Here is a 14,923-nt window from a genome sequence, read left to right as displayed (position 1 = left end):
AATCAAAGAAACAAATTATTAATGCCTACCATGAGTGTAATCTAAACCTTTTTTAGGCTGAAATGTTGGACACCCCTGCTCTAGCATGTCATAATTTTTAACATCTGTGTGTCTGTGTGTTGTTGTCTCATCTCCAGCGGCGATCGGAGCTAACGACAAAACAACAAGAGCCAACAGCAACACAGCTGATGACACTGTTGAAGACATGGACCATACAGAGTCACATCTAGGTTACGGTTAGGAAATGAGCCCAATAGCATATTTGTAAAAAAAATATATATATATTATTGTTTTAAACATATTGGACTATGTATATAGACTATGCATGGTCCATATTATCAGGTATGCTATTAGCAATAAGCATTATCACCTGTAGCCCAACTGATGCAGTATAGGGATGCTGATCTGCCCATCTGCATTTACCATGGGCTAATCAGTGTTAGGAAGCTACTCTGAAAATATAGTTTACCAAGCTACCAATTACTTTACACTGGAAGATGTTAAGATACACTAAAGCTACCCTTAAGAAAAACACTGGCTAATCATTAGCTAATCCCAGTTAGCATGTATTGATGAATGTAAACATGAAAACACATTAATAAGGTATTTGGCTTCAGATATTCAAACACAAGAGGCATGGCAGTGCCACTCATAGTCCTAGATATACCAAGAACCGTATGAAACCTTAAAGACAGAGTAACACAATACAGAATGAACAAGGGAAATGTATTTTTAGGCGAAGGATGTCTGAGTGTGTAATCATGTTGGCCATACTGTATTCTGAATCAAATTGATTTACACCAATGCAGTCTTTATGGTCATTAGTATTATGGCAGCCATATTTGATTTTGAATGCCATAATGGATTTGAGCTAAATCCAGTGCGGACCCAAAGATAATCTGTGGCAGCCCCTGACTAAATTACAAATGTAGAGGCTAAAGATACAATATCCTTCAAGGAACCTTAGACCCCAAAACATGTCATTCCAATGTCTGAGCCCACTTGTTTTCCTTAGAGCTGATTCCAATAGCCACAACATCAAAAGACAGGTGTAACTGTAGGTATTGTTGTCTAGCAGGATCATATAGCACTGAATGAAAGAACATTTGACTTAGAAAGTTGTCTACTAATCAGCTACAAAAAAGACAAGCTTACATTCATCATAAATATTCCTAGTTTACAGTATATTTCTGCCCATTGTACCACTGTGTTTACAGGTCTATATTTACAAGATGTATTAAGAGATCCTAATACTGGTTGGTTTGTGTATGTAGTCACAGGTCTATATTTACAAGATGTATTAAGAGATCCCTGGTTGGTTGGTTTGTGTATGTAGTCACAGGTCTATATTTACAAGATGTATTAAGAGATCCTAATACTGGTTGGTTGGTTTGTGTATGTAGTCACAGGTCTATATTTACAAGATGTATTAAGAGATCCTAATACTGGTTGGTTGGTTGGTTTGTGTATGTAGTCACAGGTCTATATTTACAAGATGTATTAAGAGATCCTAATACTGGTTGGTTGGTTTGTGTATGTAGTCACAGGTCTATATTTACAAGATGTATTAAGAGATCCTAATACTGGTTGGTTTGTGCATGTAGTCACAGGTCTATATTTACAAGATGTATTAAGAGATCCTAATACTGGTGTGTTTGTGTATGTAGGGCAGACAACTGGCTACTTGTATTCCACATTTGAGCAATATCAGATCTTGTAATATTGGGTTACATGAGCTTATGTGGCCCATCCCCCTCCAGCCAGGCATTTTCTGAACTTTGAGTTCAGGGAGTGTGTCACAATATCTATAAATCGAACCACTTTTGCAGTCAAATATTTTGTTGGCTGCTTTGTGATGATAACATTTGTGTTCTTTTATTGACATGTAATGCCTTTGATTTAGTAACTGTGATACTTGTGAGATTGGGGACTGGTCAGTTGTTGGTACATTGAGAGTATGCTGTGAACTCCAGACTACACTCACTCACACAGAGAAACAGAAACATGAGCATGAATGGAATTCCCCACTGATGTCATACTTCTTTATTTGTACTCGAAAATACCTTCGAAATCTTTGGAACAACCTCTTAAAAACCCACACTTTGAAAGTAATGACATAGAAACAGAACAATATGTACCTATTGTTCAGACCCAGACAGAGTTGAGATGAGTTCTGTGACTTCCCATTCTCACATTATTAAAGTCTAAAAACCCTCTGACAGAGTTGAGATAAGTTGAATTGTTCTGTGCCTTCCTATTCTCATATTAAAAATATTAAGTTGAAAAACACTCTGACAGAGTTGAGATAAGTTGAGTTGTTCTGTGACTTTCTATTCTCACATTATATATACGATGTTTAAAAACAACCTAAATTGTTCTGTGACTTCCTATATTCTAACATCATTTGCATGTGGGTGCAGGCAGCAGGGTATGTTTAGACTTCCTTTTTAGACAGACTGAAAGTCATATTCACTTTCCACCATATGCTCTGTGGAGGCTTTATACAACTTGGGTGTGTGTTCATCACATCAGAGGATTCTGGATCAGTTGAGATTTTAATTTTGTCAGTCTTTTGTGTTCATTACATCAGAGGATTCTGGCTCAGTTGACAGTTGGATCAGGTCAAATACAAGTGTCAAATCTGCACACTAGAGAAGACAGCCTTGACCAACACTAGAGAAGACAGCCTTGACCAACACTAGAGAAGACAGCCTTGACCAACACTAGAGAAGACAGCCTTGACCAATCTTGGCGACTTATTTAATTCTTATTTGTTTTTTCATTTCATTTGAGTGGAGTTTTTCAACTTTTGTCAGGTTCATTTGTTGGCTCAGATCAGTCATGGATGGAGGTTCACTTTCAGCATCATCATCATCATCGTCTGAGCAGGAGGCAGATTCTTCACCCTACAGCGTCAGTGCTCTCCTACAGAACCCAGAGGAAAATGGGGCTATAGAGGAATCAAGGTATGCATGTCCAAAACACCACCACAGTGTGGATGATTAAAACCAGCTGACACATTTGTCTCCTTGGAAGTTGTGGGAATGTACGTTTTTGATTTCCCATTGGTTCTGGGAACGAAGCCATATGTTTCCTGACCACTAAAACTGAATGTCTTTTTTAAACCTTCTGAGAACACCAGTAAACATTTAGCCTGTTCTGGGAACATACATTTTTTTGGTTGCAGGGAGGTTCTGAGAGCATTTTACTGCTACCTTAGATGAACTGTTTTGAATTCCAAGCACAAATATGACACACAGAAATTAATTTGCTTAGGCATTAATCATGCAAACATTACTTTTTTTTATTTTGACATGGCATCAGTGAGATTTGAACCTTGCAATCCATGGAATAAGTCCACTCCGCCTCACTCTGCCATGTTTTTAACTCATACAAACCTGTTCATTTTAGTCTATTCAACCAGACCCTATTTTAAAGGGGGAAACACACTTAACCAGATAGAGGATAGAGATAGTTTTGTTGATACTGAGAAAAGAATGTTTATGTTTTTAAATCAAATTAGAACGTTACACATTTTTTATTTTATTTTTGATGGAATTGTTTTGTTATGTTCTGAAAACATAACTTGAAATAGAACCATAAGGATACCTGTGGAAAACTTCATGCTGAAGTACTGAAATTCAAACCAATGGTTTTTTCTTAACGTTCTCTGAACAATTTGAGAACATCACTTTAAGTATAGCCGTAAGGAAACCTGTAGGAAACATTATGGAAAAGTTGTATGCAAAATAACCATAATACAACCAGGCTCTCACCAAATTCTACAAAACATATGGTTCTTAAAACGTTATGTGCTAGCTGGGAAAACACTTGCAATACTATCAGTGAATAACAGGGTGTATGTGAATAAATCGGATGTGGGTGGTGCCATACATAAAAAAAGGAACTTGGTACGTCAGGGGAGTTTCCCAGGTCAGTAAGTTCAATTGTCCATCACTGTTCCGGTCACATGACTACTGTTGAGGCTCTATGACTTGTTCAGTAGCATTAAAGGGGAACTAAGAACTATGTTCCAGAGTTATAGTAAGTGCCAGTGCACTACCGCCTGTGTCAATAAGGCACAGACTTCTCAGCAGAGGCTGTGGTGCATTCACATACAAAAAAATAAAACTCATTATTTGGCAATTTGTTTCCAAATAAAACACTACTTAGCCTGCAGTGCAATGATCTGTTTACTCCTGTGGAATGACATTGCAGAATGATAATTAGATCATTGAGTCCTGTTGCACGGAAGGTTTTCATCCTGAAATTGTTTTTGTCCCAGAAGTGGCTGAGACTAGCTTGTGCAATGACCCAATTATCAATTCTTCTGATAGTAGTATAGCCTGCTACTGCACAGCACCCACACATCAAAAGACATTGACGGCATCCCAAATGGCTTCCTATTCCCTATATAGTGCACTACTTTTGGCCAGAGCTCTATGGGCCCTGCTCAAAGTAGTGCACCATGAAGGGAATAGGTTGCCATTTGAGACACAGTCATTATTTGGTTCATAACGTGTAGGCCAGTAGTAAAGCCATACTCCCTACTCAGAGAGAATAGGCCAGTAGTAAAGCCATACTCCCTACTCAGAGAGAATAGGCCAGTAGTAAAGCCATACTCCCTACTCAGAGAGAATAGGCCAGTAGTAAAGCCATACTCCCTACTCAGAGAGAATAGGCTAGTAGTAAAGTCATACTCCCTACTCAGAGAGAATAGGCCAGTAGTAAAGCCATACTCCCTACTCAGAGAGAATAGGCCAGTAGTAAAGCCATACTCCCTACTCAGAGAGATTAGGCCAGTAGTAAAGCCATACTCCCTACTCAGAGAGAATAGGCCAGTAGTAAAGCCATACTCCCTACTCAGAGAGAATAGGCCAGTAGTAAAGCCATACTCCTACTCAGAGAGAATAGGCCAGTAGTAAAGCCATACTCCCTACTCAGAGAGAATAGGCCAGTAGTAAAGCCATACTCCCTACTCAGAGAGAATAGGCCAGTAGTAAAGCCATACTCCCTACTCAGAGAGAATAGGCCAGTAGTAAAGCCATACTCCCTACTCAGAGAGAATAGGCCAGTAGTAAAGCCATACTCCCTACTCAGAGAGAATAGGCCAGTAGTAAAGCCATACTCCCTACTCAGAGAGAATAGGCCAGTAGTAAAGCCATACTCCCTACTCAGAGAGATAGGCCAGTAGTAAAGCCATACTCCCTACTCAGAGAGAATAGGCCAGTAGTAAAGCCATACTCCCTACTCAGAGAGAATAGGCCAGTAGTAAAGCCATACTCCCTACTCAGAGAGAATAGGCCAGTAGTAAAGCCATACTCCCTACTCAGAGAGAATAGGCCAGTAGTAAAGCCATACTCCCTACTCAGAGAGAATAGGCCAGTAGTAAAGCCATACTCCCTACTCAGAGAGAATAGGCCAGTAGTAAAGCCATACTCCCTACTCAGAGAGAATAGGCCAGTAGTAAAGCCATACTCCCTACTCAGAGAGAATAGGCCAGTAGTAAAGCCATACTCCCTACTCAGAGAGAATAGGCCAGTAGTAAAGCCATACTCCCTACTCAGAGAGAATAGGGCAGTAGTAAAGCCATACTCCCTACTCAGAGAGAATAGGCCAGTAGCCATTGACCATTTGTATTTTATAGGATAATCCATTATTTCCCCAGCATGGCAGCCTGCTGAAGAGGAAGGAAGTTATCATTTATATTTTTTCATGTTAGATTACAATAAATGACCAAACTGCCACGGGAAAAAATAGCATCTTGGTGTCCTTCCAAGACAGTGTTTATGATTGAAAACTTCCTTAATCTGGGTCACATTAATCTGCAGTCCAAGAAGAAGAAAACATGTTGGATATTCAGGACACAGAAGGGCTGGAGATCCATCTGTGAGGTTGAATGGACTAGACCATGTTGTTGATGGACATGCTCTATAACTCACTATAACATGCTCTATAACTCACTATAACATGCTCTATAACTCACTATAACATGCTCTATAACTCACTATAACATGCTCTATAACTCACTATAACATGCTCTATAACTCACTATAACATGCTCTATAACTCACTATAACATGCTCTATAACGCACTATAACATGCTCTATAACTCACTATAACATGCTCTATAACTCAAGATAACATGCTCTATAACTCACTATAACATGCTCTATAACTCACTATAACATGCTCTATAACTCACTATAACATGCTCTATAACTCACTATAACATGCTCTATAACTCACTATAACATGCTCTATAACTCACTATAACATGCTCTATAACTCACTATAACATGCTCTATAACTCACTATAACATGCTCTATAACTCACTATAACATGCTCTATAACTCACTATAACATGCTCTATAACTCACTATAACATGCTCTATAACTCACTATAACATGCTCTATAACTCACTATAACATGCTCTATAACTCACTATAACATGCTCTATAACGCACTATAACATGCTCTATAACTCACTATAACATGCTCTATAACTCATATAACATGCTCTATAACTCACTATAACATGCTCTATAACTCACTATAACATGCTCTATAACTCACTATAACATGCTCTATAACTCACTATAACATGCTCTATAACTCACTATAACATGCTCTATAACTCACTATAACATGCTCTATAACTCACTATAACATGCTCTATAACTCACTATAACATGCTCTATAACTCACTATAACATACTATATTGGATTCAAGCCAAATCAAAACATGGTGGTTATGCCTCAAAATTAGTGTTCTTTAATTCTGATGATACCCTAGTTTTGAGAAAAACAAGCTCATCTCAGGATGCAGGGTTTCCTCTAGACACAAGAAGCGTACAGGAGGCACAGCACAGGGATCATTAGATGGCGATGATGATTTGAATCTGCCGCAGTTGACAGGTAGCTCACAGGGGAATGGACTAGATCAGGTGTAGACAGCCTTGTTCCAGGAGTGCTGCAGGATACTGAAGGATTTTGTTCCAACTAGGCACCACACCTGCCCAACTGAGCTAATTGGGTGTTTGAGAGTGAGGGTGGTTGTGTTTGCAGGCATGTGTATATGCTACATGGTGTTACTCTGTATGCGTGTGTGTAGGTGTGAGGTCGTGCATAGTAGTAGTTCATGCTCCTCTATGTGAGTACAAGTATGTTTCTATCTGCTTGCAGGTACGCTATGTTCAGGCGAGTGCTGTTGGTTTCCTACACAATATTCTCACTGTGTGTGTGTGTGTGTGTGTGTGTTGGTGTGTGTCTGTGTGCTTGTGTGTGACTGTGTGTGTGTGTGTGTACAGGGCGAAGGTGGTGGAGGAGATAGTCCCTGCTGGTGAGAGGTTGTTGTCTGGGGAGGACCAGGGGTCTCTGATCACTGACAGTATGTCAGTCACCTCAGCTGACCAGGAGAAACTACTACTGCTCAACAGGAACACTGAGCTACGCAGAGTCAACAAAGAGGTGACACACAAAACTACACCGCAACTAACTACAGGAATTAAACCAGAGACAAGTGTACCACATTCTGTGAATACAAACTATTTTGGACGAGGCCAGAATGGACGATGGTGATGATGATGTATGTCTGTATTAGCTGATGACGGTGGCGATGATGATGTGTCTGTGTTAGTTGATGAAGCTGAATGAAGACTGGGACCATGTGTATCGCAGCACAACTCTGAGTCTCCAACAGAGAGTCGAGACTCTGGAGCAGGAGAGCAACACAGTCAAACAACTCAACAATACGCTGCTGCTCAAAGTAGACCACGAACAGGTACCGACAGACCGGCAGAGTACACACACACGCACACATGCACAAACAGATTAACGTATGTGCACGCACAAACACACTGACAGACACACACACACGTACACACACACTGACTGTATCCTGACTGTGTTTCTGTAGAACAAGAGGGAGTACTATGAACACACACTGATGCAGGAGTTGAAGAAGAACCAGCAGCTACATGAATACGTCAGAATGCTGGAGAATAGACAACATCAGACAGACACCACCAGAGACTGGACAAAGAGCACACAGGTGAGCCCCATGACTATCATTATTATTACCTCTAGATCCTTTTTAAAGTGTATGTACTCTGTCATGCTTTCTTTTAGACTGTATCTATACTATCTATACTATATACAGTTGAAGTCGTAAGTTTACATACACTAAGGTTGGAGTCATTAAAACTCGTTTTTCAATCACTCCACAATTTTCTTGTTAGCAAACTATAGTTTTGGCAAGTCGGTTAGGACATCTACTTCGTGCATGACACAAGTCATTTTTCCAACAATTGTTTACAGACAGATTATTTCACTTATAATTCACTGTACCACAATTCGAGTGGGTCAGAAGTTTACATACACTAAGTTGACTGTGCCTTTAAATAGTTTGAAAAATTCCAGAAAATGACCTCCACAAATCTGGTTCATCCTTGGGAGCAATTTCCAAACGCCTGAAGGTACCACGTTCAGCTGCACAAACAATAGTACGCAAGTATAAACACCATGGGACCACGCAGCCATCATACCACTCAGGAAGGAGACTCGTTCTGTCTCCTAGAGAGGAACGTACTTTGGTGCGAAAAGTGCAAATCAATCCCAGAACAACAGCAAAGGACCTTGTGAAGATGCTGGAGGAAACAGGTACAAAAGTGTCTATATCCACTGTAAAACTAGTCCTAATTCGACAACTTTGAATGGCAGTTCAGCAAGGAAGAAGCCACCTCTCTAAAACCGCCATAAAAAGCCAGACTACTGTTTGCAACTGCACATAGGGACAACAACCATACTTTTTGGAGAAATGTCTTCTGGTCTGATGAAACAAAAATAGAACTGTTTGGCCATAATGACCATCGTTATGTTTGGAGGAAAAAGTTGGAGGCTTGCAAGCCGAAGAACACCATCCCAACCGTGAAGCACAGGGGTGGCAGCATCATGTTGTGGGGGTGCTTTGCTGCATGAGGGACTGGTGCACACAAAATAGATGGCATCATGAGGATGGAAAATTATGTGGATATATTAAAGCAACATCTCAAGACATCAGTCAGGAAGTTAAAGCTTGGTCGCAAATGGGTGTTCTAAATGGACAATGACCCCTAAGCATACTTCCAAAGTTGTGGCAAAATGGCTTAAGGACAACAGAGTCAAGGTATTGGTGTGGCCATCACAAAGCCCTGATCTCAATCTCATAGAAAATGTGTGGGCAGAACTGAAAAGGTGTGTGTGAGCAAGGAGGCCTACAAACTTGACTCAGTTACACCAGCTTTGTAAGGAAGAATGGGCCAAAATTCACCCAAGCTTGTGGAAGGCTACCCTAAACGTTTGACCCAAATTAAACAATTTAAAGGCAATGCTACCAAATACTAATTGAGTGTATGTAAACTTCTGGGAATGTGATGAAATAAATAAAAGCTGAAATAAATCACTCTATTATTATTCTGACATTTCACATTCTTTAAATAAAGTGGTGATCCTAACTGACCTAAAACAGGACATTTTTACTAGGATTAAACGTCAGGAATTGTGAAAAACTGAGTTTAAATGTATTTGGCTAAGGTGTATGTAAACTTCCAACTTCAACTGTATTAGATACAGTATATGTATAATGTAATGGTTTTCCTCCTCTTCTGAGGAGGAGTAGGAAGGATCGGACCAATATTCAGCGTGGTAAGTGTCCATATTTTAATGAAATATAACTGAACACTGAATACAAAAGAACAAGAGAAATAAATGAAAACCGAAACAGTTCTGTATGGTAAGACACAGACACAGAAAACAACTACCCACAAATCATAGTGGGAAAACAGGCTGCCTAAGTATGGTTCTCAAACAGAGACAACGATAACCAGCTGCCTCTGATTGGGAACCATACCAGGCCAAACACAGAAATACAAAAACATAGAACAACACATAGAATGCCCACCCCAACTAACACCCTGACCAAACTAAAATAGAGACATAAAAAAATGTCAGGACGTGACATATAATACATCTACTGTATGTGTCTACCCTCTCCTTCCATCCTGTAGACCAGTTTGAGCACTGTGACCAATCTTCCAGAAACCACCCCCATCTCTGACGCTCCTGGGGGGTCGAATCTGTCCCCCAGCCTCAGCCATGGCACCATACGCGGCCTCTCCTCCTCTTCCGGCCATGGCCCACCATCCCATCTCTTCTCCTCCTCCACCCCAAGTAGAGGGGCCCTGAGTAGTGGTAGAATCAGTATTGGCCCCTACAGGGCACTAGAGGACCAGGCAAACCCCCAGAAGGAGGTGCAAGACCTAAAGGAGCAGCTGGAGGCCCTCAGATGCCAGGTAGTTCACCTCACTTCCCCCGCCACACCCTCCTCCCTCCTTCTCCTTACCCCTTCCACTCTCTCCTCCATAACCCCTCCACACCCTCCTCCCTCCTTCTCCTTAACCCCTCCACTCTCTCATCCATTACCCCCTCCATACCCTCCTCCATAACCCCTCCACTTTCTCCTCCATAACCCTCCACCCTCCTTCTCCTTCCCCCTCCACTCTCTCCATGCCCCCTCCACACCCTCCTCCATCCTCCATACCCCTCCACTCTCTCCTCATTAACCCCCTCCATAACCCTTCCACTCTCTCCTCCATAACCCCTCCGCTCCCTCCTCCTCCTTACCCCCTCCGCTCCCTCCTTCTCCGTACTCTCTCCTCGATGCCCCCTCCACTCTCTCCTCGATGCCCACTCCACTCTCTCCTCCTTACCCGCTCCCTCCTCCTCCATACCCCCTCCACTCTCTTCTCCTCCAACTGTGTTTCACCTAGCATTAACTACCAGTGTCCCTGTCCTCTGTTCCCAGACTGTTTCACCTAGCATTAACTACCAGTGTCCCTGTCCTCTGTCCAGACTGAGATCTATGAAGCAGACTACCAGACGGAGCACAAGGACCACAAACACACCCAGCAGGAGAACAAGAGACTGAGGAGGACAAGAGAGGAGATGAGACAACAGATGGCCCTACTACAGGAGCAGGTAGTGGGATATATATATACACACACACACACACACACACATATATATAATATACATGCACTCACACACCTGAATTAATAACGACAGCTGGGCAGACGGGATGTTTCGTAACAGATGAGGACATAAACTGACATCGGGTTAAGTTGAACGTGAAAATAATGGGACACAGCATATCCGTAATGACCACATGGTTTCACGAGGCGTCTGGGAGATGTGCTGCATGTGAATGTACCAACAGGGCTTAGCTGTAAAGATCACTTTTATTTTATATCCTAGGGTCAGAGTCAATTCCATTTTAGGAGAAACTTCTATTCCATATCGTAATGTATTTTCAAAAGGATTTCATCAAATAGGGATATATTTCTTGAATTGACTAAAAACGAACGAACTAACCACTGTCTCTGGTCTCCTGTGTCCAGCTCAAGGTATATGAGGATGACTTTAGAAAGGAGCGGTCAGACAAGCAGGTCCTGCAGCGTCTACTGATGAAGAAAAGTCCCGCTCTGGTCAAACAGCCTGTCCTGGTCCACCGCTGTAATAATGAGCAGCAGCCAGCAGGGGGAGACAGGAGGCGACAGAGAGAGGAGCAGAGAGATGCTCACACCAGTACACCCCAGCCAGACCACCACCCGCTGTGCCCCAAACACTGTGAGAGGAGGAACACTGAAGAGTCCACATGAGGCAGACGACACACAAACATGCTCACACACATTGAACTTGTATTACGATGTTGGTATTACCACTAACGCGTTGAGGACTAGCCTACTCCAGTACTGAGTGACTGTGTCTATCTGACAATGAAATGATTTGTATCTATTATCTTTCTCTCAAATTGTATGAACCTTATGTTATTTCCTAATTCTGCCGATAATGTTGATTATCGACAAAGGGACTGAGTGATTTTCCAGTAGTCTCTGCCTCCTACCTAGATAACATGGTCAACATTACCACCTAGTGGTTTTCTTAATCCTACATAATGTCATGCTTTTTGATGCAGTCGTTGGGACATCTCTGTAAAAGCCACAGTGAATTCAACTAATTAAATACACCCCTTGATTTCAAATAACACCAGGATGTCCTTAAATACAAGTGATCAACTTCAGATGTTGTCATTTTCTTAAAACAAATATAACAAATGTATAAAAGCTATGAAATACCGTTTTGGTCATTCTTCTAATTTCCCTGAAATAACTCTGCGTCACTCGTCCTCCACACCCCCCAACCAAGCCAAGTCTCCTACATAGGCTACCATGCTGTAATCCGCAGAAAAGGGGGACTGCCACTTTAACTATGCCACTTTGTTTACATACTCATCTCATATGTATATACTGCACTCAATACCATCTACTGCATCTTGCCTATGCCGATCTGTACCATCACTCATTCATATATCTTTATGTACATATTCTTTATAACCTTACACTTGTGTCTATAAGGTAGTAGTTTTGGAATTGTTAGCTAGATTACTTGTTGGTTATTACTGCATTGTCGGAACTAGAAGCACAAGCATTTCGCTACACTCGCATTAACATCTGCTAACCATGTGTATGTGACAAATAAAATTTGATTTGATTTGGATTTGATTTGATTTGAAGATGGGTGGTTACTTTCCAGTGTCAAAACATCTCCCATCCAGACCTGCTGGTGTCAGTCCTCACCAAAGCTACAGCATACTGCCAATATAGCTTCTAAAATGTCTGATCCCAAATGGCACCCTATTTCCTACATAGGGTTCTACTTGTCCCCAGGGCCCAGTGAATAGGGTGCTACTTTTCCCCAGGGCCCAGTGAATAGGGTGTTACTTTTCACCAGGGCCCAGTGAATAGGGTGCTACTTTTCCCCAGGGCCCAGTGAATAGGGTGCTACTTTTCCCCAGGGCCCAGTGAATAGGGTGTTACTTTTCACCAGGGCCCAGTGAATAGGGTGCTACTTTTCCCCAGGGCCCAGTGAATAGGGTGTTACTTTTCCCCAGGGCCCAGTGAATAGGGTGGGCCCAGTGAATACTTTTCCCCAGGGCCCAGTGAATAGGGTGCTACTTTTCCCCAGGGCCCAGTGAATAGGGTATTACGTTTCGGGTATTACGAATAGGGTATTATTATGCTTACCCTGTAAGCATTTCACTGTAAGGTCTACACCTGTTGTATTCAGAGCACGTGACAAATCATCTTTGATTTGATTTGATTTACAGAGTTGGGCTAACTTTTCGCAGTTTTCAGACTGTTTTAATTCTAGACATACAGTTTGCCTATGTTGAAAGTCACTGAGCTCTTCAGTAAGGCCATTCTACTACCAGTGTTTGTCTAGGGAGATTGCATGGCTGTGTGCCCTATTTTAAACACCTGTCAGCAACGGGTGTCTGAAATAGCCGAATCCACTCATTTGAAGGCATGTCAGAATGTTAGAAGCTTGTGCAGAGGAGTTTTGTAAACAAAAAGGGAATAATGAGGACCAGCAGACCTTCTGATACAGGATGCAGAGAGATAGGTATTACACCTGTCACCTGTGATGAAGCGAAGTGCGCCTCGGTAGACTGCATCTAAAGGTTTTAGAGAACTGTCTGCTGCATCATGTCACCATAGCTGGCAGGAAAGTTGACTGTACAATCTGCTTCCTACTGTTTATTTACAGAGTTGGGCTAACTTTTTGAATTCTTCATATTGTATTCATTCCAGACATGCAGTTTGCCTACATGTAGCATCATTGTAATATTCCCCATGCAATGTTAAAGAGATGCTAATGTTAATGAGGCGCTAATGTTAATGGGGCGCTAACGTTAATGGTGTGCCAATGTTACTGCGGGGGCAATCATGTTAATGGGGCGTAAATGTTAATGAGGTGATAATGTTAATGAGGCGCTAATGTTAATGGGGCGCTAACATGGCTGCCATAGAATGTTGAAGTGTCATGTAAATGCATCATAATGCAGAAAACTCCTTATCCTTATGGCTCTGGTAGTTACTAAAGAAAAGTCTTACCAGGATGATAGATATCTGACAAGACACAAACACAAGGAAGAGAGGAAACAGTGTTGACCCACAAACTTAGGCCGCCCCAGCCTAACCCAGTCTATCCCCAGCCTAAACCAGCCCCAGCCTAACCCAGCCTAGCCCCAGCCTAAACCAGCCCCAGCCTAAACCAGTCTATCCCCAGCCTAACCCAGTATCCCCAGCCTAACCCAGTCTATCCCCAGCCTAAACCAGTCAAGCCCCAGCCTAAACCCAGTCTATCCCCAGCCTAACCCAGTCAGCCCCAGCCTAAACCAGTCAAGCCCCAGCCTAACCCAGTCCTAAACCCCAGCCTAACCCAGTCCCCCAGCCTAAACCAGTCTATCCCCAGCCTAACCCAGTCTATCCCCAGCCTAACCCAGCCAAGCAGCCTAAACCAGTCAAGCCCCAGCCTAACCCAGTCTAGCCCCAGCCTAAACCAGCCACAGCCTAAACCAGTCAAGCCCCAGCCTAACCCAGTCTAGCCCCAGCCTAAACCAGCCCCAGCCTAAACCAGTCAAGCCCCAGCCTAACCCAGTCAAGCCCCAGCCTAACCCAGTCTATCCCCAGCCTAAAGTCCCCCAGCCTAACCCAGTCAAGCCCCAGCCTAACCCAGTCAAGCCCCAGCCTAACCCAGTCAAGCCCCAGCCTAACCCAGTCAAGCCCCAGCCTAACCCAGTCAAGCCCCAGCCTAAACCAGTCAAGCCCCAGCCTAACCCAGTCTATCCCCAGCCTAACCCAGTCTATCCCCAGCCTAACCCAGTCAAGCCCCAGCCTAAACCAGTCAAGCCCCAGCCTAACCCAGTCAAGCCCCAGCCTAACCCAGTCAAGCCCCAGCCTAACCCAGTCAAGCCCCAGCCTAACCCAGTCAAGCCCCAGCCTAACCCAGTCAAGCCCCAGCCTAACCCAGTCAAGCCCCA

The 14,923-nt window shown here is 42.7% G+C and overlaps 1 protein-coding gene across 1 annotated transcript; it reads left to right on the top strand.

Annotated features, from left to right (window-relative positions):
• The first annotated feature begins 2,458 nt into the window (after positions 1-2,458).
• Positions 2,459-12,397, top strand: si:ch211-153b23.7. Its single transcript, XM_042303354.1, has 7 exons — positions 2,459-2,966; positions 7,314-7,473; positions 7,643-7,786; positions 7,922-8,056; positions 10,050-10,334; positions 10,894-11,019; positions 11,439-12,397. The coding sequence occupies exons 1-7, from the start codon at positions 2,842-2,844 to the stop codon at positions 11,697-11,699; spliced, it is 1,236 nt and encodes a 411-aa protein (XP_042159288.1). The 5' UTR covers positions 2,459-2,841; the 3' UTR covers positions 11,700-12,397.
• Positions 12,398-14,923: the final 2,526 nt, after the last annotated feature.

This window comes from Oncorhynchus tshawytscha, linkage group LG21 (genome assembly GCF_018296145.1).
Source record: "Oncorhynchus tshawytscha isolate Ot180627B linkage group LG21, Otsh_v2.0, whole genome shotgun sequence".
Lineage (NCBI taxonomy): Eukaryota > Metazoa > Chordata > Actinopteri > Salmoniformes > Salmonidae > Oncorhynchus > Oncorhynchus tshawytscha.
The sequence above is the reverse complement of the archived record's forward strand: the minus strand, read 5'-3'. Positions and strand labels throughout refer to the sequence as shown.